This window comes from Orbicella franksi, chromosome 4 (genome assembly GCF_964199315.1).
Source record: "Orbicella franksi chromosome 4, jaOrbFran1.1, whole genome shotgun sequence".
Classification (NCBI taxonomy): Eukaryota; Metazoa; Cnidaria; class Anthozoa; order Scleractinia; family Merulinidae; genus Orbicella; species Orbicella franksi.
Window position 1 is genome coordinate 33,076,956 of NC_138148.1, and position 26,133 is coordinate 33,103,088.

Here is a 26,133-nt window from a genome sequence, read left to right on the forward strand (position 1 = left end):
GTGAGGGTACTCACCAGATTGTCGTGTCGACCTGCATGCACCTGTTGTTGTAGGTTGTTGTTAGGATTACAAAAGGGGGGACTAATTAAAATGCGAGAAGAATACAGTGAAATCCAGATTTTTCGAGCCTCCAAGGGAAACGAAAATTGGTTCGAACAATTGGATAGTTTAAATTCCCGGAGGGGAATACTCCGAGAAAAATTGGGTGGGTTGTGCGGCCCGCTTCCCAAAAACCTTACCCTAGTAATGACCAAAATCTGCGATTTCCAATACCCTATTTATGACCTGACCCTAATTCAATACCCTGTTTCAGACCTGCCTTATACTTATAGTTTCCTAGCTCAGACCGATGTTAAAGGCACTGTGAAGGAGGGCTTTTGTTGATCGGTCTTATCGATAATGATAAAAAAGTAGCTTCTAAAAAAATAAATGCCTAATTCAAGGCTAGAGTGCAAAAATCAGACCCTATGGCCAAAACCGATACCCTATTTATGACCAAAACAGCTGAAAAACCATACCCTTTGGGGCCGCACATATCTATATAGGCCATATAAGGAAGTACACCCCCCCCCCCGGTTTAAATTATAGCGTTTGACTGAGGAGGGGAAACGACTTTTGGTTCGAGTTATCGGGAGGTTCGGAAAAAATGAGGGTTTGAGAAATCGGGATTCCACTGTAATTTGAGTTATTTAGTAAATTTTGCTCCGAGTGCTCTATTTACATTTCAGTCAAATCGTCCGATATTTGTGGTTGTAGTGGTATCACGAACATTTTCGCAGCCTTCTTGGTCAAGGTCGGTCAAAATAATACTTTAAAAGTAGGTCTACCCACACATACTCGAGATGCGCCAGGGTGAAGATATCAAGGGAATTATCAAAGGTGAATCAATTAATCTGCAGGTTTTTTGGCAGCTTTTCCGACACACTGGGAACGAATTCAAACAAATCTGCCATCTTTTTTAATGTGACTTCATAAACTTGTACGGTGCTTGCCGTATTAAACTCATCATAACACTCCTTTAGAAGCTTCATTACACTGTTGAGTAAGGGAAGCAATTTTACTAAAACTAGAACATTCTTTTAAGTTCTGTTTTGATTCGACTTTGTCTTTTAGTGCTCTTTGATGTTAAAATCAAAACATACCCGCTGCACTAAAGAAAACAAACAAGCACCAAAGTTCAAAGACTTTATTTTTTCCCGGAAAGTTAACAGGGAATCGAAACCGAAACTTGTTCATAACTACACCTGTTGTTTAAGTGTTAAATAAACAGCGGGGGTGGAACTGAGGAAGCTGGCATAAGTTAAGATACACCCTAAGTATAGTTTCTTGTCTTTTGTATACGGACAATACTTACGAGACATATTCTAAAGGGCCAAAGTAATTGTGGCCCAAGAAGATTAGCCTCGGAGATGTCAGAGATCTATTAATCGTGAATGTAGTCAGACCTTCGATAATATATAAGATCCGTACGAGACAAACTAAGTTTGCCACCCGGTTAGTTGAGGTCGACACCTGACACAGTGCTTGCGTAACTCGTCATAACACTCCTTTAGAAGCTTCAGTACCGTTGATTTGAAGACCGTAACATTCCGCTGATAAGCCTCCTTCGCTCGGCTTTTAAGCCCATCTATATGTAAACAAAGAAACTACTTCTGTTATAAGTCCCCCCGAATATAAACCTTCCCTCACGAAACCAGTGCAGTAGAGTGTGAGACAATATATTTCTTACTATTTAGCATTAAAGAAACTGTTCAGTTATTAAGTGTACAACAGTTATGAAAAGACGGCATTTATCCAATGTCATAGGGCTTATTTTGCACTTCCGCTTTCTCGTCCTCAGAGCGGGGTGGGATGGGGGTTGGGAGAATGAGTAGGTCCAATATTTACCGGCCCTTATGAGCTCTATTTGTTTCCCTACTTGTGACTTGTGTTTCTCAGTTTCCAAGAAACTAAAACGTGGTTTCATCAGCTCATTTTGAACCTTAATTTTTAAACCACTTAAAACCCTGTCAGGATATGAGCTCCTTTCCCCCGCCCACCCGAACTTAGGGCTTATCGCCGGAATTTTACGACATGTCTTTCGGTGCTTGTTTTTTTTTTTTTTTTTTTTTGACCTCGATGATAAATCAAAACAAACCTGCACGCACTAAGAAAGACAAAACAACCACTAAATTTCAAGGAATTTTCCAAAGTGAAAAGGAAATCGAAACATGTTCAAAGCTGAACCTATTGTTAATGTCAAGTGCTAAAAAAAAGAGATGAGCATCTGAGTTCTAAAAAAACGTGATGTTGTCATGGACAAAGTTTGACTACAGTCGACCTTCGAACACAAAATCGGTATACGAGATAAATGTTAACAAGTTTAAAAAGTAATTCGCAAATTTATTTCAAATAGATATCACTAAAGAAAATGATCCACCGTGGCCTTTTCATATGTGTTTATACTTTAAATACTATCTCAGAATGGATTTCGTGTCACGGCGCGGTTTCATTGTTTTGTACGGATTATGTTTCGATGGGACTCCTTGCTGTTACTGCGTGATACCTGATTGAACCCCTGATCGGGAAAATCTGCCTACAGCGGAAGAAGATATGGGACAAGTAGAAAAAAAAAACGTTTTGGAAGCTCTCCGCTAAACTGGAGGACTGCAGAATACACTAAGATGGACTCTTTGGAACACAGTCGATTTCTTTCGTAGCAACTGATCTTTGGAAAAATCTTTCAGTCCATTAATTTTAAAGAAATAATAGCCCTGATTTGCGTATTCAAAAACAGTACAACGTTATTTCCATTTTATTTGTTAAGGGAAAACTTTCAACGTGTTCGTTTGCTTTCGAAAGTCCTCGAACTAAATTTAACCGATATTGGCAACTTCCGATACAGACAAAGTCAAAAGTTCCGCGCCTATTTTAAATTTTTTTTAAATCTAAAAATGATAACGCTAAGAGATCGTCGATGATTAATTGAAAAGCAGGCGGCATCGTGTGCCATTCCAGTTGACCCGGGCAATCGGTTCTGGTTGTCTGTCTGTAATGTCAGGCTGAACACTCCAAAGCTAAGCTCTATGCTATCTCTCCTTTATTGAACCATGGACCTTATCGCGAAGAGGAGTTAACTAAGGATCTGTGAAGGTTAGTGAAAATATGTGCCAAAACTGATATTTGCTCGCTAAGATCTTATTTCAGTTATGTGGGTTTTCGAGCGGTGTAGAATTAGAAACAAACAGTGAGTGAGTCATGTGAGTTGAACAATACAACACAGGATTGTAATGCTGGCTGCACTGGGTTCAACAACTGTACAGAAAGCCAAAAAGTTATATTCCCAGCCGAAGAATGATTGGAAATAAGTTGCATTCCATTTCTTAAATACATGCATAGACGGATCATAGTCATTTTAATGTTCATTATTTTCGAACCATGTCATTTATGATGGGGCAGTGCTAACCTGGCGGTCATCGCAATGTCTGTTACATTGTGTCGCTGTTGAATTTTTTTTTAACGTGCAAGTCTCTTAAGATTCAAGCTTTCTCTCGGTGGTGTATCTGAAAACAAGTTCAATTTAAAAGGCGAAAGCACATGCTAAAAGACCCCCACAAAGATTCTCAAGATAGATTTGTAACAGCCTGCTGAGACCCTCCGCTGCGTAGCGTGTTGGTTTAAGCGGTAAGGTCGCTGCAGTGTTTTAGCTATTTTTGTCGACTGAGTCTTAACCTTCACATTGCATTATATGTGCAAAATCGTGACCGCAAATCGAAGAAAGATGATTTCTGTGCATTTTAAATAACATTTTTATTAAATTGATCTAAACTTGTAAAAGAGTCGGGCAGATGTTTTTCAAGTTCACACAAATGCAATCCCATCTTCTCCAAGAAGGCGGTGAATAGGTCCGTCGATCCGCCAATATTTTTGTTCAAATCCGAAACCATAACCACATTCGGAAACAGAAGTGTAAAAGTTCAAAGGTAAAATGGTAAATGTGAATGCCATTGTTAATTTCGCACAAGTAGTAAAGAAGACAACATGCTTGATGATTATCATAGTACAGTGCAATTCCAATAGCAGTCTCACACCTGAGTTTATTTGAGCTTCGTTCGAAAAAAGAAATAATTTGGATGAACTCATTAACATACCGACCAAGGCTGAAGAAAGATCTATGATCCAAATTTCGTTTAGGACCCAAGGTCCGAATATCAAGACAGGCACAATCCGGAATCCGGCCAAAATTCACAGCTGATCCATGATCCACTGTGTTTTCAAAATCCGCGAATCCGCTCGATTTCCCGCAAAAATCCACAATCCGTGCGCTTTTTAAGGCCAAATCCGTCGATCCGAAAACCTATTCATCCCCCTCCTACAATGTTGCCTATCCATGCTTATTTTTGGCTCTCCAGTGTTTTCTGGGTTCATTTACGGTTGTAAGCCGTTATTCTGATATTTCGGTTAATTCTGTAACTATTTAGTAAGTTTCTCATTATACAGCTACATTGTAGCTCCGTGAGCGGGCGAGATGAACCGACTCCTGCACTGTGATTGGCTTAGCTGTGCGGGCAAGATGGCGATAGAGATTACACGCTGTGTCCCGCGAGAAAATAATGTTCTTTTTCCATATGATAAATGTTTTATTGACCACGCAAGGTTGCTCGGTAAAGATGGCCGAATATTGGCGTCGTTCTTTTTTGCGTGTTTACGGACTCGGTCCATATACACGCAAAGAAAGACTTGGCCAATATCCAGCCATCTTGACCTCACGCTTGGTCAATAACCAATATAAATTGCCTAAATTTGAGCCAACTTAAAGATTTAGGTATAGTTCGTCATTTAGACAAAAACGCTTGTTGGAAATCGGCTAAAATGTCGACATTTCCGTCCTAAAGTATCGAATTATAGACATGTCATCTTGAAAGGAAATGCCGGTCGCGAAAAGCAAAAAAAAAAAAAAAAAAAAAAAAAAAAAAAAAAAAAAAGGAGAAGGAGAAGAAGAGGAAGACGAAATGATCGACCTATTTCATTATTTTCTATGAATTCCCTTCTTCTGGCAGTCTTACGACCCCCACAGACCTATTATTAATTCCGCATTTTTCTTTGGCATTGATTTAAAGTCATTCTGTAACGTTGGGTGAAAACTGTGTCATTTTATGTCAACCCTATGTTGGACGAGCTGCAGCACGCTTGAGCCAAACTTTCGTTCAGCTCGTGTGTGAACAGCTGATTTGCTTGCCAACATCATAACCTCAACGAGGTCCAAATCTGCGATAGCAGGCGTAAACAAATATTTCATATGTACTTGGGCCGTGTCCACACAACGCCGGAGAAATTTGAAAACTGAGTTTCACTCTGAAAACGTATCAAATATTTTCCTTGTAACCGTAGAAATAAAGCTGCGTTTTCAAATTTCTCCGGCGTAGTCAGTCAACGAAGCCTTGGCCTGTGAGAAATATCTAGCATTAGTTTTTTTTTTACTGAATTGAAATGCATGACTTTCAATTGCTATTTCTTGGGCTTTTTAGTCTCTTCATCGTGACAAGAGTCCTTAGAGGACACTGATTGACTTCTAACATCATGAATAATAAACGACTTTAAGAATACCAGTAAAATGTTTCAGTAGCAGGGAGCAATGAGCACTACGTTTGATTGTATGTATTTTAATCATCTCATAACTCTTTAGGCGATGAAAAACAGCTATTGTGTTCTTTGATAGTCCGTGTGGGTCTAACTTGCACCAGCGAGTCTTCCGCTTTTGTAACTGAAGAGTTCATTCCTTCTACTCTGTGTTATATCACTGCAGCCGAGGTAATTTCCGGCACACCTGTTGATTTGCATGAAAGGTGTGGTGTACAAGTTATGGCACGTTTGGAATTCTCGCAAAGAGAGAACCAGATGGATCAAAGCAAGGTACTCACTAAATCAGAAAACCAAAACTTACTCGTTGAATGAAGCAATAGTTATGGCCTAATAAATTACAACAAGTCAGTCTGTTTAAGGCGGTCATGTCCAAGGTCGCAAGAGAACCACACACATGTCTACAGCTAACTCTTAGTCTCTCAGGCGAACGAAAGAGGCGTTTAAGGCTGATGTTAAAGGAGCTCATTCACGATATTTTGAGTTATTTTGGCCACGTGCAAAATTACCTTTAAATTAAAGGGAATCTGAAAATATAGTAGTTTGCTGAGACGCAAAAACACCAGAGATAATGACGGAGATTAAGGAGATTAACCATTAAGGAACAAGGATGGTTAATTAAGGATGGAGAAGATTGACACGGATTACAAACGACGAACTTGAAAAATTTAGGCTAAGCTTTTCAGGATGCCCAAACCATGACCTAGCTCATTTTAATCAGCTTGAAAGTACTTACAGTCTAAAAGTACTTGACAAGTACGGCACGAATGTGAGCTGACCTTGGCTAACAAAATAACCTGTGATCACAGCACATAAGTACTAAATATAGGGCTTGACAGCAACTAACAGATGGTTTTTGCTAATACCCATATTGTTTTGAGTATATAACTAAGGTGAGACGTGCTTCCACCCATATTGCAACCCACCAGTCGAGACTACTTCTCTCGCCGTCAACTCAAAACATGGTTCTTCTCTCGAAAGAAAGTTAAGGTAAGAATAGTCTAGATTGATTAGGCTTAATGCGTTTTTGTTTGAAACCGCATTAACCAAGGTCGACTGAAATTCGCGCCTTAGTTATATTGCATAGCATAGTACCTGTTAAGTCTGCTTCGTGATGTGTTCGAACAACAAAGAAACCGCAAGGAACTCGACTACAAGCCTATTTCTCACTGTTCCTGTCATCGGTTTCACTTCAATTCAATTGGGAATAAGTCCGTTTAGGGTTTACTAACGACTGAAATCTTTGTACATTCATATTCCCTCGCCAAAAATACTGCGTAGATATAGTTTTCTCTAGGTCACTTTGGATATAACGAGGATAATACATGGGCGCGCGTAGATATGGAATATCTCTTCGAGTGTTCAACTCGATATCTCACTTGTTCGCGCAAGTTAAACACGAGAGGAGATATTCCATATCTACAAGCAACCATGTATTATTTTGTTTATTATACAGACATACTGATAACGACATTTTTGACGATTTTCCGAAGATTTCCGACTTCTTTTCGAAGATTTCCGAAGATTCTCCAAAACTTATTCGAAGGTCACACGAACATTGCCAAACATTTTCCGAAAATTACGGAAGATTACCGAAGATTTCTGATTTATCGTGTTCCGCGCGCTAGTGTTATGTTTTGAAAGCTGTCTTTGCATTCGTTTTAACACCCAGTCCTCTCAAACTTATTAAATGTAATAAGCAATGGTGATGTATTGATTTACTATCATCTCCGTTAAAATCTTGGCTTTTAATCTTAAATTATAAATCCCCAAACAAATGCGTTTTTACCGTTTTTATGGCTTTATTTGTGATATCCTCGAATTTCCTTTGGTGAAATCTTTCAAAGTTTTTTACAGTACATTAAACCCAGCGAGATACGAATTTTAGACACGAAAAAAGTAGGGTTTGCAAAGACAGTTTTTAGATTTTTGATAATTTATTTTTTTTAACACTACGAAAAAACTGGTCGAATAGGTTTCCTTGTAAAACGAGCTCCAAGTACAGTAAAGTATTTTTTACCCGTCTGTCAAATTTTACGGAATTTCACCGAAGGAAAAGCGAGAAAATTCAATATCAGTTTTGCTTTTTGTGCTCATTTTGACGTCATAAAATATCAAAAAACGCTAACGTTTTCCGTTGAGCGCGCGCAGATTTCTTGGTATATTTAGGGGATTAATGAGATGTAGGCTGTGTAGGTATATGTGGGGGATTAATGAGATGTAGGCTGTGTAGGTATTTCTCTTGAGGTTTGACGAATATAGTTGAAATTAACTAATTCGGATAATATTTAATGTTGATGGTGTCGAGCAATTATTAGTTTGGTCTCTCCCACAGTTTTTTTCTTAAATTTGTTTATCTTACAACTTACAAAGATGGGTTACATCTTTCTGCCTGATCACGAACAGCTTTTGACTCAGAGTCGAGAATAGGCCCTTTGCAGCTGGGGTCACGTGCCTAATTTTTTTCCAAGAAAATTTTTATATTATGGGCTATAACTTAAAGAATGCCAGAAATGCAAAGAGCGTATCGAAAATACCAAAATGGCCATATTTGAGGCCCCTGGAATTAAAGAGTAAGTTAATGCGACAGTTTGAATTTTCGGAAAATCTAGAGGATTTGTATGGAAAATGTTGCTGGAGAGCAAGGCCTTGCTCTCCAACAACGTTTTCCATACAAATCTTATTTTTTAAAAACTTCAGACCGTCATAAAATTTCATTCGTTAATGATGGAGGCCTCAAACTTGGCCATTTTGATATTTTCAACATCCTTTTTCCATTTCTGGCATGCGTTAAGTCATAGCCCATAATTTTATGAAAAGTAGGTCTCGTGATGGCTTAGCTTTAAAGGGCCTATTAGAATTAGAAGCGAAGTTACATGCTCTGGGATGGCACAATGTGATGTTACACGCGTGGTCAACGCGCGAGTGCGGGGGCGAAATGATTGATTACCCGACATTTTGACTCGCGTTTTTCGTGCGCTATGTACTTTCCTGGCGTATCGTGCAAGAATCTATGTACAGGGTAAGAGAGAACTACACAAAAGCTTAAGAAATTGTTTGGTTTTACGAAAAAGGAAAACAGTTATCGCATGCTCATTTTCAACATTTTCAAACATGTCGGGATCTATACCAAATCAATCCAATACCAAAATTTCAAAGACACCGCCTCTTCAAATGTCGCATTAAGACTGACAACGTTTTCAAAAGCCTGTTAGTAATCTATTTGCGAACTAAAAGCAGAAAGGATTTTAATCAGCGCGGTATCTTGTCTTGTAACAAAGAATGTAGATTTAATAGAAATCTGCTTTAATCTTCAATTGTAGCCAGCACCAAAAGTACTGCGTAGGTGTTCATAAGACCGGGGATTAATTCTCTCACCCTTTGTCCCCTCTTGATTGCACCAATCAGATTCTTTAAAAATAGTCATGTGTTTGTTTCCCTTATTTTTGTTTGCGCTGTTTGAGAGAACTCTGAGAACAATTGGTCAAATGTTTGCCTAACGGCAACGATCAAATGTCTCAAGATTTAGTGACGAGTTATTCCAGTTTTAAGTTATGGCAACAGAAGTTTCTGAAGAGCCATGGGCTCCGTCCTGTTCTAAGCGCGTTTTAGGCATGACGAGTTTTTAAGTTGCCCATTATTCATGAGGTAGGTTGAAGTCAACCCTGAGGCGAGATTCATAGACGATACATACCTTTATTCGGCTGCCGTGTGCATGGCCGATGATGGAACGTTTTATTGCAGGTTGTTCTTTTAAATCGTCTTCCAAAGTGTTTTGATAACCTTTCTTTTGTAAACCGTGATGTTTTGATTGACTGGTTCTTCGCCCGACACAAGAATTTCGAGAATCTGTAGGCGTTCAATCAAAAATGATCTTTCACGCGTAAAGGTTAGCTGCCATTTGAAGCAAGTCAGTTTTCGAGCAGATAAAAGCGCGCAGGAAATTCATCTCACTCAGGCAATGCTACTCGCTGGTCGAAGATGAAAGCTGTTTACAGAAACATATGGTAACAAAAGACCACTAAACTATATTTCATCGCTTCATTTTGCTGCCATGGCCGCCCTTCCAGAAAGCCGACGCAACAATTCAAGCATTAATCCTCTGGACCTTTACTCTGGGCTTCCTTCGACCAGTCCAGTATACCATGATCTGTGCGAGGACTCTGCGGCTTTTACTACTTCACCAGTTTCTGCGGTTGTCGCGTCATGCTACGCAATTCTGGTACCACTAACAGTACTGGGAAACGGTTCTGTAATTGCAGCATTTGCGACAAATGGCAGGCTAAGAACTGCCACAAGCTTTTTCATCGTTGGCCTTGCCGCCAGTGATTTGTTAGTGGGTACTTTTGCGGTGCCCTTTTGGACGTTTGTCGTGTCGCACGACAATATCATGGCTGGTTACTGTTTCTCGACTTATGCAGTGTACATCAGCTTTGATGTTTTTGCCGGCTGCGCTTCCATTTTACAGCTCACTTCTATCGCACTCGAGCGATTTATCTCGGCGCAGTGGCCGTTGATTCATCGCAAAATGCCTCGACGTGTCTATTGCGCCATGATTTTTGTAGCATGGCTTAGTGCCACTGTTATGGCCGCCTTGCAACCCTTGCAAGCAAGAACGCCACGTTGGCGGGAAACCTACACCATATTTTTATTTCTCACCTACTTCTGCTTCCCGCTTGTGATAATCGTGACTTGCTATTGCTATATTTTCAAGATCAGCAGGTTTCAAGCTAGGAGACGTCTTTCGAGTTCCTCGACGCGCTGCGGGCACACTCCTGGAGGGGCCATTAAGGAATTAAACGTCGCCATTACCGTGGCAGTGATAACAATCCTATTCATAGTCGCTTGGCTGCCTTTCTTCGTGGTCACAGTCATTGCGACGTTTTGTTTGTCGTGCCTACCGTCCCCACAGGGACTGTTACACCTAGTTAAGTTTCTGAAATTCTTGCAATACAGCAGCAGTGCTGTTAATCCTTATATCTACGCCTACAGGAACACTGAAATGCGGCGAACATTGGCGAAAATTGCCAGCAAATTTTTACCGTGCGATGTGGGCTTGGCAAGGACAAGAAATATAGTTGGCCAATCCATTATGCAAGGTCAGGCTCAGGAGCGTCAGCAATCCATTTCGTTAAGGAATGTTATTTCTTCCGAAGAAAGACGCGTTTTTGACGAGAAAATAAAAGATAAGACCCCAACAAAACCACCAAAGAAAGGCAAAAAGAAAACAGTTGTAATTTATTTGTAACGTCTTTCATTTAATTGGTTCCTGTTTTACACAGCAATTTTAAAACTTTGGTTCGAATTTATCGATGAGCTCTCAAAAGATAAAAAAGTATCATAGAGTCTCTTATGAGTTTAATATATACAGATCTTTATGATAGGGTTAGCTGAAAGTGTTTATTTGTTTATCTAATTACAAAGGTAAAAGTTGGTTATCGAGGAGAAAATGAAACTGTTTTGAAACATGATGGCAATCCTAACTTTCAGAGAGTTGTGAAATAAATGGAATATCAAGTTTCGTATTTACTTACTTTACTCTTATTTAGGTCATATCTAATCATGAAAAACTATAGCTATTTCGATTTGAACTCTGTGTTATTGTCCCCTCAAGGAGACATTTAAAATATGTAAATCATTTTCATTTCAGCACATGCTTTACAAAAATTGTTCTAGACTCTTCGATTAAAGTCTTCTCTTGTCAATTGCATGTTATTTTTGGTTCAGTGTATCGATCTTGAGATCAGTTTAAAGCAGGCGCTGTTAATAAAGCTGGATGTTTAAAGCTAAATTGTTTGTTTTAGCTAACAATCGTTGTCTTTGTGACTGACAATAAGCAGAGTTCATTAACAACCGCTTACGTCTTAACTAAGTTGTTTTCAAACCGTTAATCACCATAACAAAACTATTAATAGCCGCATTTCCTTATGACTCAGCAATCAGGTGACGTCATGAATCCCATTTTAAATATTCACTAAATCACGGCGATCAGAACAAGTCGATGGGCAAGGTAAAGTCTGCGTACGATTCTAACCTAGTGTCCCATCAGGCCGATGCGTGTATCCAATTTTCGTAGCATAAAGCGACTAGGAGTATTTCTACTCCCCCCTTAATGGATGCTAATTTTTCTAAGGGTTACCCCCAGCATTAAATTTGCTAGTATCCATTTATACACCCAGGTAGAGAGAGGCACTGTGAGAGTAAAGTGTCTTTCCTAAGAAAACAGCAGAATGACAACGATCAGGAAGAAATACTCCTAGAAGTAGAAATACTCCTTGTTACTTGGCCACTGGCCTGATAAAGCCTTTTTTCTTTAGTAGATCAAGAACAACGTTTTATGATGTGGCTCCATGAGCGGGCAAGATGAACCAAATCCTGTGCTGTGAGTGGCTGTAATCATACCCACTCGGGACTACCCGCTGTGTCCCGCAAGAAAAATTTCTCTGAAGGCCGTATAATAAATCCTTTATTGACCACTTTTTGCGAGTTTATGGACCTTGACTCCGTCTTGGTCCATAAACAAGCAAACTTGGCCAATATCCAGCCATCTTAACCTCACGCTCGGTCAATAACCCATATGTACGTCAAGACGATCGAGCGTAGTAACTGGTATTAACTTTTCTCTTCATCATTTCTTTCATTTTGAGAAAATCTGACTCTGGTCACGTGCGATAAGCACTCGAAATGGAGAATAAAAAAGTGATAAAACAGCTAATGTGTTTATACCAAAATTAATGAGTTTTCGTGATTGCCTCTGTTAGTGACGCTGGTTTAAGCATTCCGTTTTCATTCATGTATAACTCACCAGGGTCATAGTGTGGGAAACAGTCACTGGACAATTCGCCTCCCCGGCGCGCTAGCCCTTTTCCGGTCTTTTTTGCGCTGTTTTTGAGTCCGTGATTTTGGTGAGAACTTTATCACGATAAAGTTTTACTCATGTGTTTCAAATTTCGTTAATTTGTTGTGTAAACGTTTCACAACTGATCTTTTCAAGCCATTTTTCGACCAATCAATAGCAGGGGAACTTGTTAAAATTCAATCAAAATATTAGTTTTTGGACCACAAGAAAACTAGTGTAAATATAATTTTTTTAATAAACGTTTCGGCTTTTTGTTAGTAGAATTTACAGGTGCTATGTTTAAACCTCCTTCTATGTCAAGTATTTAAAAAAAAAAAAAAAAAAAAAAGACAAGAAAGTTGTCATTGACTGATCTTTATTTTTAATGGCCAGATTCTGGTGTGATCAGTATTCTGAATTTTCTACTCAAGGTAGGTAATTAATTTTTATATTGCCGGAAGGAAAAAAATATATCTTTGTTCGCCTTATACAAGCACAGTTTATAGAGGATATCAATTAAGACTTCATATGTCATTGTTCCGAGCTTTGTGCGAATTTTGCTCTACGAACGAGAAGTTTCTTGCGCGTTGAAAGTTTAAGTTTTTGTGGACGGCCGAAATTTGCCTTGACAAATTTAAAACGCAAAAGAGCCTTAAAAGAAGCCACGTGTGTACCAATTTGATGTGAAAAGAAACTCGCTTTTCGTCGTTAGGAGAATCTGGGAATTAACCTTGACGACCGACATGCCGAATGAATGTTAAGAGTAAAGCATATGTTGATTGTTCGTCTTGGCTATACCGCCGAACTGAAAGGTCAGAATTTTTTTTTCTTTCTTCTCTAGCTTCGATCTCAATTTTGCACGGAGTAAAGAGCCTTCTTCCTTTCAGCAATGGTTTCTCAGCGTGCGTATTAATGGCGATTTTGGCGAAAACTTGAGGATAATGTTTGTTTAAGTGTGATAAAAATTCAATACTTGATGGTAGGACCTGAGTATAATGGCGAGAACGCAATACACATCTTGTTGTTAATTTCACCTGTATGACAACTGCTAATGATTAATTTGAAGTCAAAGAAATTTTAGAGCTGCCTAGTTCTGGAAAACTGGGGCAACCACGAATCGCGTCCCTGAAAAGCTGCTCAAAGAGAGCTGATGTTGAGGGTGCAATATCAGTTCTGAATTTAATGTTTGCAATCATTAAGCTAAGATGGGAACGGACTGAAAAATTTTCTGGCGTTGCCAGCAGGAGGGAACTCTAATACTTTAGTTTCAAAAAAGTACGATCTACGATCTACTCTGCAAGCTAATTGAACGAAATTTGATTGGGTCAAGTGAGATTTTTTAATTTGCGCGGCTATCATATCTTCTTTACACCCTCTTTGACATAACCGTAGTGTTTGGTTTTCCTTTTTCTTTTATCTTTTATCGACGGTTTATGTCAATTGTAATTCATATTACTTTGCCTCTAGAAATAATAATTCACGGAGAAAATCGTCTTTGACAATCCTTAAATTCAATTGTCGTTGTTTGTAAGTGAATAAAAGGCACCGAGCATTTAAGAGGAAAGAATGAAACAGTTTATCTTAACATTACGTCGATAAAGAACCGCGGCCTCTTTTTCCAGCAAGGTTAATAAGCTTAGATATCGCTAGTGCAATTTTGTCACCAAATCAAGGTGGCGCCTCTAAGAGACATATCCATTTAGGGAAATAAAGTGAGAAGTCTCTGTCGTAAGGAAATGCAAAGCAGATTTTAGACAAAAATTGCGTTGTTGCTTATTCATGTTATTTGTGACTTTCTGCTTGGATTTGTGGGGAAAGCTGTAGGTTCAGTCACCAGGCTCATATCACTCTGATTGGAGTGATTAACATCGGTAATGTGTTATTGGTTCAGTAATTAACAAGATCGGAGGACGCTCAGCGGAAGTCCAATCGATTTGTTTAATCGCGTGTATGATTACAGTCCCAGTTTAGGGAGGGTACTTCTGTTTCAAGCGTCATATCTCTAACAAGTTTAATGCGAGGGAGGATTTAGAGAAGCAAACCCTGCTGTTAAAATTTACCATCTCGTCGCCAAACCTCGAGGAAAAAAGTCATTTATAAAACTGTTTTGGAAATACATAAAAAAATGTTCAATAGAAGAACCCCATCAAGTGTACGGCAAGCGAATTTTGGTATTGGACACTTTGTTATTAGACACTCTTTGTTTGATCATCATTTTGGTTAAAAAAATAGAAAATAAAAATAGAACATGTTTAGAACCACTCACTTTCGAGAGTTTCATGCCCTCAGAATAATGTTGCAATTCCTCTTTTGGCAACTTTTGAGTTCGCGAGAATTAGATAACATTTTATCAGCATTGGCCAATTTTCACCTTTTCAGCGGCAGCGAGCATTATGCTGGCAAAGTAAAGAATCAGAAGGCAAAAAATTTAGCAGGAAAAGCAAAAATATCGGAAATAAATAAACTCAGGTTAAAAAAAAATCATATATCTATAATAATAATAATAATGATAATGATACTGGTAATGATAATGATAATGATAATGAATGCAAAAGATCAAGGATCGACGATCACAAATAACAGACTCAACTTTGAAATCAACGGCAACTCTCACAAAGTATTGAAAATGCTGAGATCAAAAGAAGAACAGACGTCTCTGAGATTCGTAGAAGTGAGGGAAGACAACGAACAACTTATAACAACAATAGCTAACCTCGAACTTTGTTTTTGTTCTACTTTAATTTCAAACTTGTCGAAACTGAAAGCCGATAGTACACTAGCTTGTCACTAAATTTATATCTCGAACCTTCACGTTTGATCAACAATACCTCTTTCCAAAAAATGCAGACTTTGCAGAATAATTCAGGTAAACATTTCACGGAAATTATTTCACTTCGTTAATTTGCTTGTGAAAACTTAAGACATAAAACTTTTCATCCGAAACTCCAGAAAAAAAACAATAAAGAAAATTGCAAATATTGTCTTTTTCAGTGTAAGACACATGTAGGGCCAGCATTTGCATGACACGAAAAATCTAATCTGGAGAAAATGTGATGCAAGCGGAAACAAAAGGCAAAGCCGGGTAGTTTATGATGTCCTTTTTTTAGTCGGAAGTTTCAAGCATCAGCGCTGCATTATTGAAAGAAGCCGATAAGAGGAATTAATTATCGATGTCAAGTATTCTTCTAGAAAGTTCCGTTTCCGCCTTGTTGTAAGACAAAAGAATGTCGCATAAACCGATGCCAGAACGACAATGCGCTCGAGAATTAGAGGAAACAAGAACATATGTCTTTAAAATCCGAATACACAATAGTCACTTGGGCGGGGCCCTTACAAAGATAGTTGTTTGCAAGGACAGTTCTGTTGAAGTTTTTCATTTGAATATAATTTTTTGGCAGCTCTATTCATGGAGATTAAAAACGCCAGACATATATTTGTCTTTCGCAAATTTCGCTTGCCCGTATAGTTCCATGCCACCAGCTTTCCTGTTCCACATTGTAAGTGTCCCCTTGTACTGTCCACCTTTTTATCAACATAAAGTCCCTAAACCTTCCTTGAAAGTTCAAGGCCTTGTTTTTATTCGTTTAGCACCTAAAGTAAAGGTGCCAGACAGTGTTTTTTTTATTTAAGCCGCGAAAATGTTAGCGAGTTTTCTTTATCATGACTTTGAGTCGACTTTCCCCGCGGTGTTTTCATCTAGTTAACACGAATCGCAACTAATTAGTTTGATAAAAAGCGAATTAAACTGCTTAGCGAAAACACATTATGAATTCACGGTATCAGATAAATTATTTACATCCGTTGTTTTACTTCGCACATCTCAAAATATTTTCTTTGTTTTCGCTAGAAAATTGTCAATGACAGCGCGTTCATTTGCCAAAATGTCAAACTTGGGAAAATGGTAGTAGGTTTTGACAGCTCACACACTTCCTACAAAGAGACCGTCAATTAACTTCACGCCAAATCGATTCGCTAGTTATTAAACTTACCTCTGTTTTGGCTGCATCCGATTTGTGGAAGAAACGCCAGTTATTTTGAGAGCTCGAAGTTATTTCAGTTTACACTACGACGACAGCAGCAACAACATCTATTCGCTGGCAGAGAAGCTCTGAGAATTTCCAAGAGCAGGAAAATTAAGAGAAAACGAACTGTCATTGATGACATAGATGGTAACGCGACGAAAAAAGAGAGAAAAATATGGATGTAAGTTAGTAGCATTTTATTGTAAATTGCACGCAAAGTCATTGTTAATAAGAAAACTGCAGCAAAGGTATACTAGTACAACAACATACAACGGCGAATTCTGTGAAGAGTGCTTGAAAGCGACTGTGCTGAAAAAGTTTTCGATGAGAAAAGAGGTTCGCTTGCTCTCTCTCACTTCGGCCGTCATGTTATTTTCATTTTGTCGACGCTTAGATCGAAGGTCGAGAAAGTTGATTTTTAGCTTATTTTTCATTCTTTTTGAAATTATGAGTACGTTATCAGCAGAAACATTTTCCCCGTTTAGCACATGTCTGCTTATCGTTTTTCAGAAGATTTTGGTTCGATGTCGAGACGTCTTTCCTCGTGAAAATATATTCCTCAGTGGTATATTCTAATTTGTTATCAAACGGGAAGAAGTAAAGAGAAGCAAGCCGATTAACGATAAGACGAGATTAAAAGTTAATCAGGTTTTAATTTCTTTTGTACAGAATTATTCCTCATAATTTGCCGGCGCTTTGTCGAGTTTAACAGAAGTGATAATCAAAAAATAAACGACAAATTAAAATGTAAACCGAGAATCCTCTCTGAAAAGCTATAAACCAAAATTTAAATTCACAATAATTCTGAGTTAGCTCAATGGTGCTTTGAACTGAGTCAGCAGCTCTGACTGGTTAGTCTGTAGATCAGTTGCCTGCCTTGTAATCTTCTTTGGACCGATCAAATGAATTCTGTTAAAACAGTACCTTTATATGGTACTGTTATTGTGCTGTAGAAAGTTGTTATAAAGCCCCTTTTTCACAAATGATATGTTGAGTTTCATGATTTCAAGGTTTTGTAATACATCTGGTTTGGGCAACAAGACATTTAGTAAAAAACTGATCGAAAAGTTGGGCTATTTTCAGTGATGTTGCCGTCGCCGGTGTCGCCAGGCAACTAAATCAATGTGTTCTGGCTACAGGCAGTTGTTATTAATCTCCGTCAGGATTAAGTCGGTACCCTTTATCAATAGGACCAAACTCGTGGGTAGCTTTTGAAAATCAATTATTGAAAACTCATTGTTACGGGCGGTTTACCTTACATGAACGAATTTACCGGCTGTGGCTACTTTCATCTAAAGTAATCTCATGTTTTCGACCTGCAAAAGTCGATTAAAAGATTCTTTAATTGTTTTTTTGTGATGCATGGCTGCTCTCATTAGCAAAGTCTTAAGTAATGTTTTGACGGGTGTTAACTTCTTCATTGTGGTGAATTCCCGAGTGTATTGATGTTCAATCATATTTAAGCATTTTTAAGTCAATATTTTCATAAGTTTCAATGCGCTCTGTTCGACTGTGTTTCCTCCTTTAGGTGAAAACAAACACACCAAGGCAGAAACCCTGACGATGAACGAGTTAGACGACTTGTGATTGACGGCAGAATGAGCAACAATTCAACTTCAACGACCCGAATCCCCACGTCCTTTCCCGCGCCACAAGTCCTTCCCACTTTGCCACATGGCGAGGTGGAAATAATATTTGCAACCATCGTGTACGTTCTACTGGCGTTGTTTGTAATTCTCGGAAACAGCCTCGTCATTGCAGCTTTTAGGTTTAATTCACGGCTACGGACCATCAACAACACGTTCCTGGTAGGTTTGGCCGTATCGGACCTATTGGTAGGGCTGATATCAATCCCTCTTTGGATATACTTTTCGTATTGTCAACAGTATTTGACATGCGTCGATAGTCAAGGATTACTGACGTTTTATTCAACCGTGGACATATTCACCGGCTGCGCCTCCGTTTTGCAGCTTACAGCCATCAGCATCGAGCGATATTTGGCGATAACGCGCCCGATAAACCATCGATCGTATTCCATGTGGATTTACTACGCCATGATCGCTGTGGCGTGGTCTTTCGCTTTCATCATGGCGGGGCTCTTTCCCGTGCAGCAGCAGAAGTGGCAGAAACCTTACAGCGTTATTCTTTTCACCACGTGTTTTGCTCTCCCAGCGCTCGTCATACTGACTATTTATGCGATCATTTTCCAGACGGCAAAAGGTACCTCGCGAGCGAGGGTCCAACCTGCAGGAACATCAAAGAGCCCCATGCAAAAAGAGGCTAAGATCGCCGCCACCATTGCGGTTATCGCAGGCCTCTTTGTGATCGCGTGGCTTCCGTTTTTCGTCCTCAATATGATAGCAGAGTTTTGCTATCCTTGCCTACCACCCTACCCTGACATTTTGAGGCTGGTTCGCTTTGTAAAGTGGATGCATTATTCCAACAGCATGGTGAATCCGTTGGTGTATGCTTACCGCAATGCTGAGATGAGAAAGACTTTCAAGCGGCTACTGTTATCTTGCTTTTGTGGCCATCGGAACGGACATCGAAATTTTCCAGCATCGTCCAGGACTGCACATGCCAGGAGAAGAAGGAATATTGTCCAGGGGTCTTCAAGAAGCAACAGGGATCTTGGCAGCGACAGTAATACATCGAGGCCAGGGAGGGCACTCGAGAGCAAATCAAACGAAAGCCAAAGGGGTGGTGCAGGGTCTAGAGCCAAGACGATTCCTTGAGAGATGATACACAAAAAAGCTTACAGCACTAAACATAATTTGCGACAGCAGTCTGTTTAAACGGACTGAGTAAATGACGTTATTGAGCTGAGAAAAAGAATACGTCTTGGACGATCAAATTAGTCATTAGTTTCTATAGAAACTGGCGGGCTGCGCCGGCATTGACTTTGTTATGTCAAAGCGTTAACACTCGAATCATCAGCTTCACAAACTCACAACGACGGTTAATTTACCTTGAAAAACATCAAATTGATGATATAAATGACAAAGCGTTATGGATGATTCGTGATTCATACTTCAAGTTCGTCAGGGTGTCACGTGCAATCGTCCTTCCATAAGTTTTCCGCCTGGCGATGACAACCCCGAAAGGGGGCGCAGAGGAACTTAATGTACCAAGTTATGTTTTTTTTCTATGTATGAAATTCTTTCAACTCAACGGAAAACTCTAATTCATGATTTTTATCAACGAAAAATAGTGACGCGCGCACTTGAGAACCACGTGAAGGCAGAGGAAGCTTTCACTAGACATCTTTTTACGACTTCACTTGCCTGTTGTCTATAATTAAAGCTCTCGTGATCTTGGGTCACGGAGGTGCTGCTCATCAACTGTTTATTGCGGTACCAAAATGAAAAACAGTCTTGTAATGTAGAATTGTGAAACAATAAACATCTTAACTCCATTAAGTTCAATTGACAGAATTGACAAGTTATGAATTTAACGCAAATGCATCAAAATGCTTTTGTAGTGACGTGTTAAACTTTTCTCTTTCTTGAAGAGAATTGATTTAACGAACACATATTGGACGTTTATCGAACTCTGTGCTTTGAACTAGATTTTAGGGCTTATAGCAAAAGTTAGTTCGGAAGTTATGCCGATTTAGTGGTTGGTTGCGCTCAGAGAGATAAAAACAAAAATATAAAATAGAACTGCTTTATTGTAAGGGAGAAACTCTTTCTTAGTAATTAAATAAACCTTCTCGTTTTTGGCACTCTACACCAGCTGGCTAAGTGGACGATGCTGACAGAGAACGTTCTGTAAAACAGAATCAGATGCGTTTGACGTTAAATTTAGTTGCCATGGAGATGGCAAGTGGCCATCGAATGTTCTGAAGAGTTCAGAACCACCTTATTATTTATAAATTTATGGGTGGCGCTGAGCCTTTCCCAATTAAATGTCTTAGCTGCTAATTTGACAACAACATGCGAACGAGTTTTGTGAAGAGAAATTTGTTGCTGATCACTCACATTCCAGGCTCAAAGTATCAATTTCTCCCCAACGATCTTCTTACATTTCTTTGAATGCTAGCCAACGAAAATTTGTAGGTTATCAAGACGTTATAACTGTAGATAGAGATTTTCACCTTCACATAGCACTCTTACCTCGTAACCTTCAGCATTTCTTTCGCCAATATCCATTTATGCACTTAGTCTTGGGCAACAAACGGTAGAGAAGTAAGGCATTTAAGAGATAGATGGGACCTAGAACCATTGACGCCTTACAGTTCAGTCGCAATGGCTACAACACAAACAAAGGCAAACTACGGTAAAACTGGTCAACTACTGTTTCACTTTGTCTCTTGTTAAGGGGTATCAAAACTCTCCTTCTCAAGGACAACAACTAAACCTTCAACTCAATGAGTGATTTTTCCTTTTAAATTTACAACGTTGTGAGAAACTTTTTCTGGAAGCAAAACTTCCGTGGGTTTGTTCTTCCCGCTGCGGAAAGATTTCGCTCGTAAGCCTTCCGTAACTCGGGTTCCCTATTAGGCAAAATGTTCCCAGCTCTGTCACGGCTTATTGCCTGAGAAAAAAAAATATTAGCTTAAATTTGGCAAAGAAACGATTGCGTAGTTCAAAAATAAACTGACTGATAAAATTTAATCAACATTTAGATACTACGACAAAGAATATGAGATAACTGATTTGCATCTTGAAAAGGATAATTCGAGGTTAAGAGTTTCAGCCTTTGTAATTAAAACTGGTAAGGCCCGCGAAGTCAAGAAAATTGATAATTTTGAAGATCTATAGGAAGTGGTACTTTGCCGAGAAAGTAATCTTCCAAAAATAGATCAAGAGGCTTCATGGCTAGGTACTTGAAATGTACCGTGTCATGTTCCTTGTAATGCGCAACGTCGGGTCCCCCGGTACCTCCTGGATAGGACCTAGTAAATGGGTAAACATCAAGGACCTCCAAGCCAGCCCCGCACATAAGGGACGTGGCCAAGGCATTGTAGAGTCCCACTCGCTGAAAAGAAAGGAGTATATATGCGTGAAGATATGAATGATTCAGAGAAGTCCATCGCAGGCCCGGGATCGGAGGAGCCAGAAGGCTTGCGCCGTGCCTTCGTGTAGGAAGCGCTTCCGTAGCATACAGCGTCTAGGAGCATCGCTCCCCCACCCCCAATGGAAGCTAGTTCATCCCAGACTACCCCAGCTACTTCGTTACAGCTTTTCACAACAATATGAAGGTTACTTATGAGTGGAAACGTACGAGAAAACTGTTGAGTAAGAATATTTACAAAGACCTTACGCATGAAGAACTAGGTTGGGCTGGGGGGAGGGGACCGTGTAAGACCGATACCTTACTGGAAAAACTTGTTTAGTTTGGGAGGTCTTTCGCATACGGAGAGCTGGGTAAGGGATAATTGTACAAAGGAACTATATCTGAGCCTGTGCGTATTCATTTACATCATCAGTACAATGCAAAAATAGCAAATCATCATAAAATGCGCTAGTTTACTTTACCTTAAAAGAGCCTGATAAAGGCCAGAGGTCATTTCTTTCTTAAACACCCAGAGAATTACAATGTCTTAGCTTTTGAGGTAGACTATTCCACGGTAAAATAACCACGGTGGAAGGAACTTTATTTTCAGGTTCCCGTTATAGGCTTTAAAAATTAATTTTCATAGGAATTACAGGAATTTTTTGTACCCTCAATTTTGCGAACCTCCTAGTTATTCGAGGCAAGTTTTTTCTGTCTTGACAATAATTAGGAGAAATGTACCCACGATCTTTCGAACCATCATCCATTCCTCTAGGTGGTTTGGAATATCAGCATTCCACCATGTTATAGGAATTTCGTATTTCAAGGGGTAGATATATTTTGTGCCTGGACATTAGTTTTTACATGTTGTCCTACCCGATTGCATCTGATATTAACTCGGAGGTCCTAAGCATGAAGGGTAAAGCAAGGTCGACTATGTAGAACGAGAGAGGGTTGGGGAGAGACTTTTACAGTACAGAGCCGTCTTACCGGTAAGTTAAGGAATCGTTGCCAGTCGCTCTTTAACCGGCTTCCTGTGTCTTTTTCCTTGTTCATAGATGTTGTAGTTTTCCAAATAATACGTGCCTTATGCTTCGAATCACCAGTTTCTGCGTTCCTTTCATTTAAAAGATCTATAACTCCATTCAACAGTTGGCGATAATTTGCGAGACTTGTGCTTTGAATGTAGTGTAGACCCAGATTTAAAACCATTGCGCTGTTTTCATTCATCTCCGGTTTTTCCAGAACTCTTCGAACAAGATCTACAACTTGCTGGGGATTAAAGTCCTTGTCGTCCCAGGCTACTGGTGTTACACTCGGCCAAGCGTACGTCCACATTTTAGTGAGATTACAAGTTTTAAAGATCTCTTTACACAGCGTTCCATTCTTTATTGATAGATACAATCGTTCAGCTTGTGAGTCACCGAAAATCCACAATGTTTGAAGTTTGGGACCTGGAGAAGATAAGGTTTTAAGCTGGGGATCATTTGAAATCCCTGGAAATAAATAAAGAAGTTAGACCATAAGACTATTGCTAGTATTACTCATTGCAGTTGAATTCCTGTAAAAAAGGTTAAGTTGTTTGTATTTTGTTGATACTCTATATCTGTCTATATTCGCGCCAATATGCATATTGAGGTAACTTAAAGTAAACTGTAGATTTCGAGTCTTAACAAAATAACGTTCAAACATAAAACAACTTACCTATTATATCTATTTACTATAATTTCCATTTTTCGAGAAAATATGCATTCCTTGTCGAACGGTTTCCACAGACTGAATAAAGCTCAATCTTAAAGCAAAGGAGGCTATATAATCCATCAAATGTTTTCGCTCGCGCGCGATTGGTCTAAACACGTCACGTGACTGAAAACTGGGAATATCCGAGGGATATTCCCCAATTTTCAAAACTGCGCTTGTTGCGAAAAATACTTGAAGGATAATAAACACAATAGCCTCGTTAATAAATGTTATCCTTCACGTATTTACACTCTGTTTAGAAAGTTGCCTGTCCAACGTCGAAATGATTTTAACTTACTGTTGTTTAAAGTTTCGCAGTTTTCAGTCGGATCTAAACTATATTCCCAAATATCAGAGCCTCTTTTCACTTCAAATTCCATTTCAGTGGCTACACTTACCTCTAAGATATGGCTTCCAATTTCTTCCCAGCCAACGGCCTAAGCCATCCCACATAAAATTGCATTTCATACCACACGACAGGTCAAGGCCAAAGGAAACATTTGTACTGTCAGAACGCCTTGATAGCCTGTTTATTAAATGGGTTCCTATAAAGATATTTAAAAACATGGAAATGTTTGTAATGAGGGTGGTTTAGCAGTAACAAACTCCGAAAATTAATAGGTACACAAATTAATAGATCCTTCTACTGCTGTTGTTTTTCACTAGTCTCACTGCACAATTAATTAGCCCATTTCAAAAGATGCTGTTACTCTTTCAAATTCCCCCGTTATCGCCCATGCTGGTAGCGTCGGTAATGCTGTACGCCATCTGGAGTTTAAATTTGGTCGTTCCGCTTGAAGCGTGGTCTTTTCGTCCTGTACTCCACAAAGACAGTCATCTTTTGCGACCCACCAACCTCCCTTGGTGGCTGTTGACCAAGTTCCTATCTGGTCATATCCTCGCTGCATGCCTATTGCCTCATCAGTCGCGGACTCTTCCCATAACAATCTTATGGGATGAGGTAATGAATATGCAGTGAGGATTTGGTACCAAGCCCTTTGAAGAAATCTGTCACGTGACCTTGTCTATCACAAAAAAACAAGCTGCGGAACGAAACTGACGCTAGAAATAAAGGATAACCACTTGAGACCATTGCCTGTGTAATTGTAAATGTTTATGGCGGTTTGTCGGCTGTAAACGGCTTTTTCATGCAAACAGATGAATGTGTCACTCAAGTGGAACCACTAAAAAAAATTGTCATTGGTAAGAATTTCTTTATCTAATAAAAAAATGTACTTGGTATTCAATTGCATTTTCTTGAACTCATGTTCAACCAGAGCAGGCAGGTTGAAAAGCAGAGGGGGAGAGAGAGGGAAGGAAGATGACGGGGATGGGATGGGGGGTGGAGGGAAGTTGAGATAATCACGTGGTACACTCACCACCATCACTAGGCAACGGTACACTGATCATGAGGAGTTTTCCATTCTGGAACGGTTGAAGAAGGTAATCTTCCTTTGCACGGTTTACACCAAGCGTACCATCTTTCTGCACTTTACCGTGAGAATTCCCTGAAGAAAAACGTCATTTAGCAACTGGAGTTCTCCCTAAGTCACTACACTTGAACAGATTCCAGATTAAAGGAGAAAACTGTATATAAAAAAGTTTAATTTGACTCCATTTCCTTTATGTAAATGTTTACACACTTTTTTGGGTGGTTGTTTACAGGTCGTCCATTTTCCCAAATTTATAAGTTGCATACGAAATTTTAACTTAGTCCGTCTAATAAATCAGAGATAACAAAAGCTATTTTTCTGAAATAAGTACAATCGCGAACGCTTGTGCTAATTTGCGCTACAGTGCAAATGAAAAATTAACGATAAATTTGCCTGCTCTTGGCCAATCGCAATGAACTAAACTTTCTCACTTATATGATACATACTTACCAACTATAAACCAGTTTTTCGGCGGATCGCGGTATCCATCACATAAACTATAGTCCAAAGTGATATCCAACTTATATACTCCCGGGTCCATAACTAGAAAGAGAAATTCGTATGTACCATTTCCGTGATCAAAAGCAGTGGGTGACACCGTGGCCGGACCGCGAAGCAAAACACGCCACGAGTCGCCGCCAATAAGCTTCAGTTTTCCATCGCGAGTCTTGGTTTGAATGCTAAAGCGGCTGAACTGACCCGCTGGTCTAATGTCAAAGAACGAAATCAAACTTTTAGCGGCATCCGTTTGTAGCTGGCGGTTCGGTGACTCTCCATTCCACGAGATGTTGTAGAAACAAGGTCTCAACAGCGAGTCCAAGTCGACTCGAGCTCTACGAACACGACACCAGTTAACTTGGAAGTGGTCGATATGACGCGAGATTCTCATCGAGTTCTCGAGATGCTGTGATCTGTCTTCGTTGCTGAAATATTGGTAGAAGAGAATTTGAACCGCCACCGCTGAAAACCATAATTTGAGAAATGTTTTCCACTCCTGGACAACGATTTGAATCATTTGGAACATTTATCTCCTGTCAACTACATTACAAGGCAGTCCTTTTTTTGCAAATTTCGCAAAACACTGTTCCATTCGCCACTGGAAATTTCCAAGTTTTTCAATGAATGGAAAGCGCCAGTATATCAATAGAAGCTAGTGGTGTCATAAACAACATGAAAATGAATGAGGAGACAAAGCAAACAGTGAAAAGCATAAAGAACAGCACAACACATGCGTGCCTGGCAAATTGGTTGAATTGCTATGGCAATGGTCTCTGTTGTTTCAATTTAATTCAATGTGATTTCAATGCAATTCTCGCAACGAGCGTAATTTATTTTTTATAATGTACATGTAGTTGACAGGAGATAAATGTTCCAAATGATTCAAATCCTTGTCCAGAAGTGGAAAACATTTCTCAAATTATGGTTTTCAGCGGTGGCAGTTCAAATTCTCTTCTATCAATATTTCAGCAACGAAGACAGATCA

The 26,133-nt window shown here is 39.4% G+C and overlaps 3 protein-coding genes across 4 annotated transcripts in view; 2 read left to right on the forward strand and 1 right to left on the reverse strand.

Annotated features, from left to right (window-relative positions):
* Positions 1–2,255, forward strand: part of LOC145484105 (ribonuclease Oy-like) — a 38,491-nt gene extending 36,236 nt beyond the window's left edge. Inside the window, exon 11 of the transcript XR_014048982.1 lies at positions 2,244–2,255. The gene's annotated coding sequence lies outside the window, so the exon portion shown is untranslated. The remainder of the gene's footprint in view (positions 1–2,243) is intronic.
* Positions 2,256–4,739: 2,484 nt separating this feature from the next.
* LOC145485715 (uncharacterized) lies at positions 4,740–20,667 on the forward strand. The gene is made up of 2 exons (XM_081464337.1): positions 4,740–10,852; positions 18,018–20,667. The coding sequence occupies exons 1-2, from the start codon at positions 9,674–9,676 to the stop codon at positions 19,212–19,214; spliced, it is 2,376 nt and encodes a 791-aa protein (XP_081320463.1). The 5' UTR covers positions 4,740–9,673; the 3' UTR covers positions 19,215–20,667.
* A 95-nt stretch (positions 20,668–20,762) lies between these two features.
* On the reverse strand, positions 20,763–25,674 carry LOC145485440 (uncharacterized). Of its 2 annotated transcripts, none has more exons than XM_081464109.1 (5): positions 25,101–25,674; positions 24,597–24,725; positions 23,616–23,762; positions 22,468–22,973; positions 20,763–21,459 (listed from the first exon to the last, which is right to left on the reverse strand). In XM_081464109.1, exons 1-5 carry the CDS (start codon positions 25,672–25,674, stop codon positions 21,211–21,213), a joined length of 1,605 nt encoding a protein of 534 aa, XP_081320235.1. In that variant the 3' UTR covers positions 20,763–21,210. The 2 variants fall into 2 exon arrangements, with proteins under 2 accessions (XP_081320235.1, XP_081320236.1); XM_081464110.1 differs by having other exon boundaries at positions 22,468–22,931; positions 25,101–25,601.
* Between the last annotated feature and the right edge of the window lie 459 nt (positions 25,675–26,133).

What these genes read in the sequence shown, in the direction of transcription:
- LOC145485440 (XM_081464109.1), bottom strand. Translation starts at nt 25,674, where the DNA reads ATGTTCCAAATGATTCAAATCGTTGTCCAGGAGTGGAAAACATTTCTC. An exon ending in GAAAAACTGGTTTATAGTTG is followed by an intron (nt 24,726 to 25,100) that starts GTAAGTATGTAT and finishes GTTTTTCTTCAG; the next exon opens with GGAATTCTCACGGTAAAGTG. An exon ending in AACGATTCCTTAACTTACCG is followed by an intron (nt 21,460 to 22,467) that starts GTAAGACGGCTC and finishes CTTTCTTTTCAG; the next exon opens with CGAGTGGGACTCTACAATGC.
- LOC145485715 (XM_081464337.1), top strand. Translation starts at nt 9,674, where the DNA reads ATGGCCGCCCTTCCAGAAAGCCGACGCAACAATTCAAGCATTAATCCT. An exon ending in AAGGCAAAAAGAAAACAGTT is followed by an intron (nt 10,853 to 18,017) that starts GTAATTTATTTG and finishes AGGTGAAAACAA; the next exon opens with ACACACCAAGGCAGAAACCC.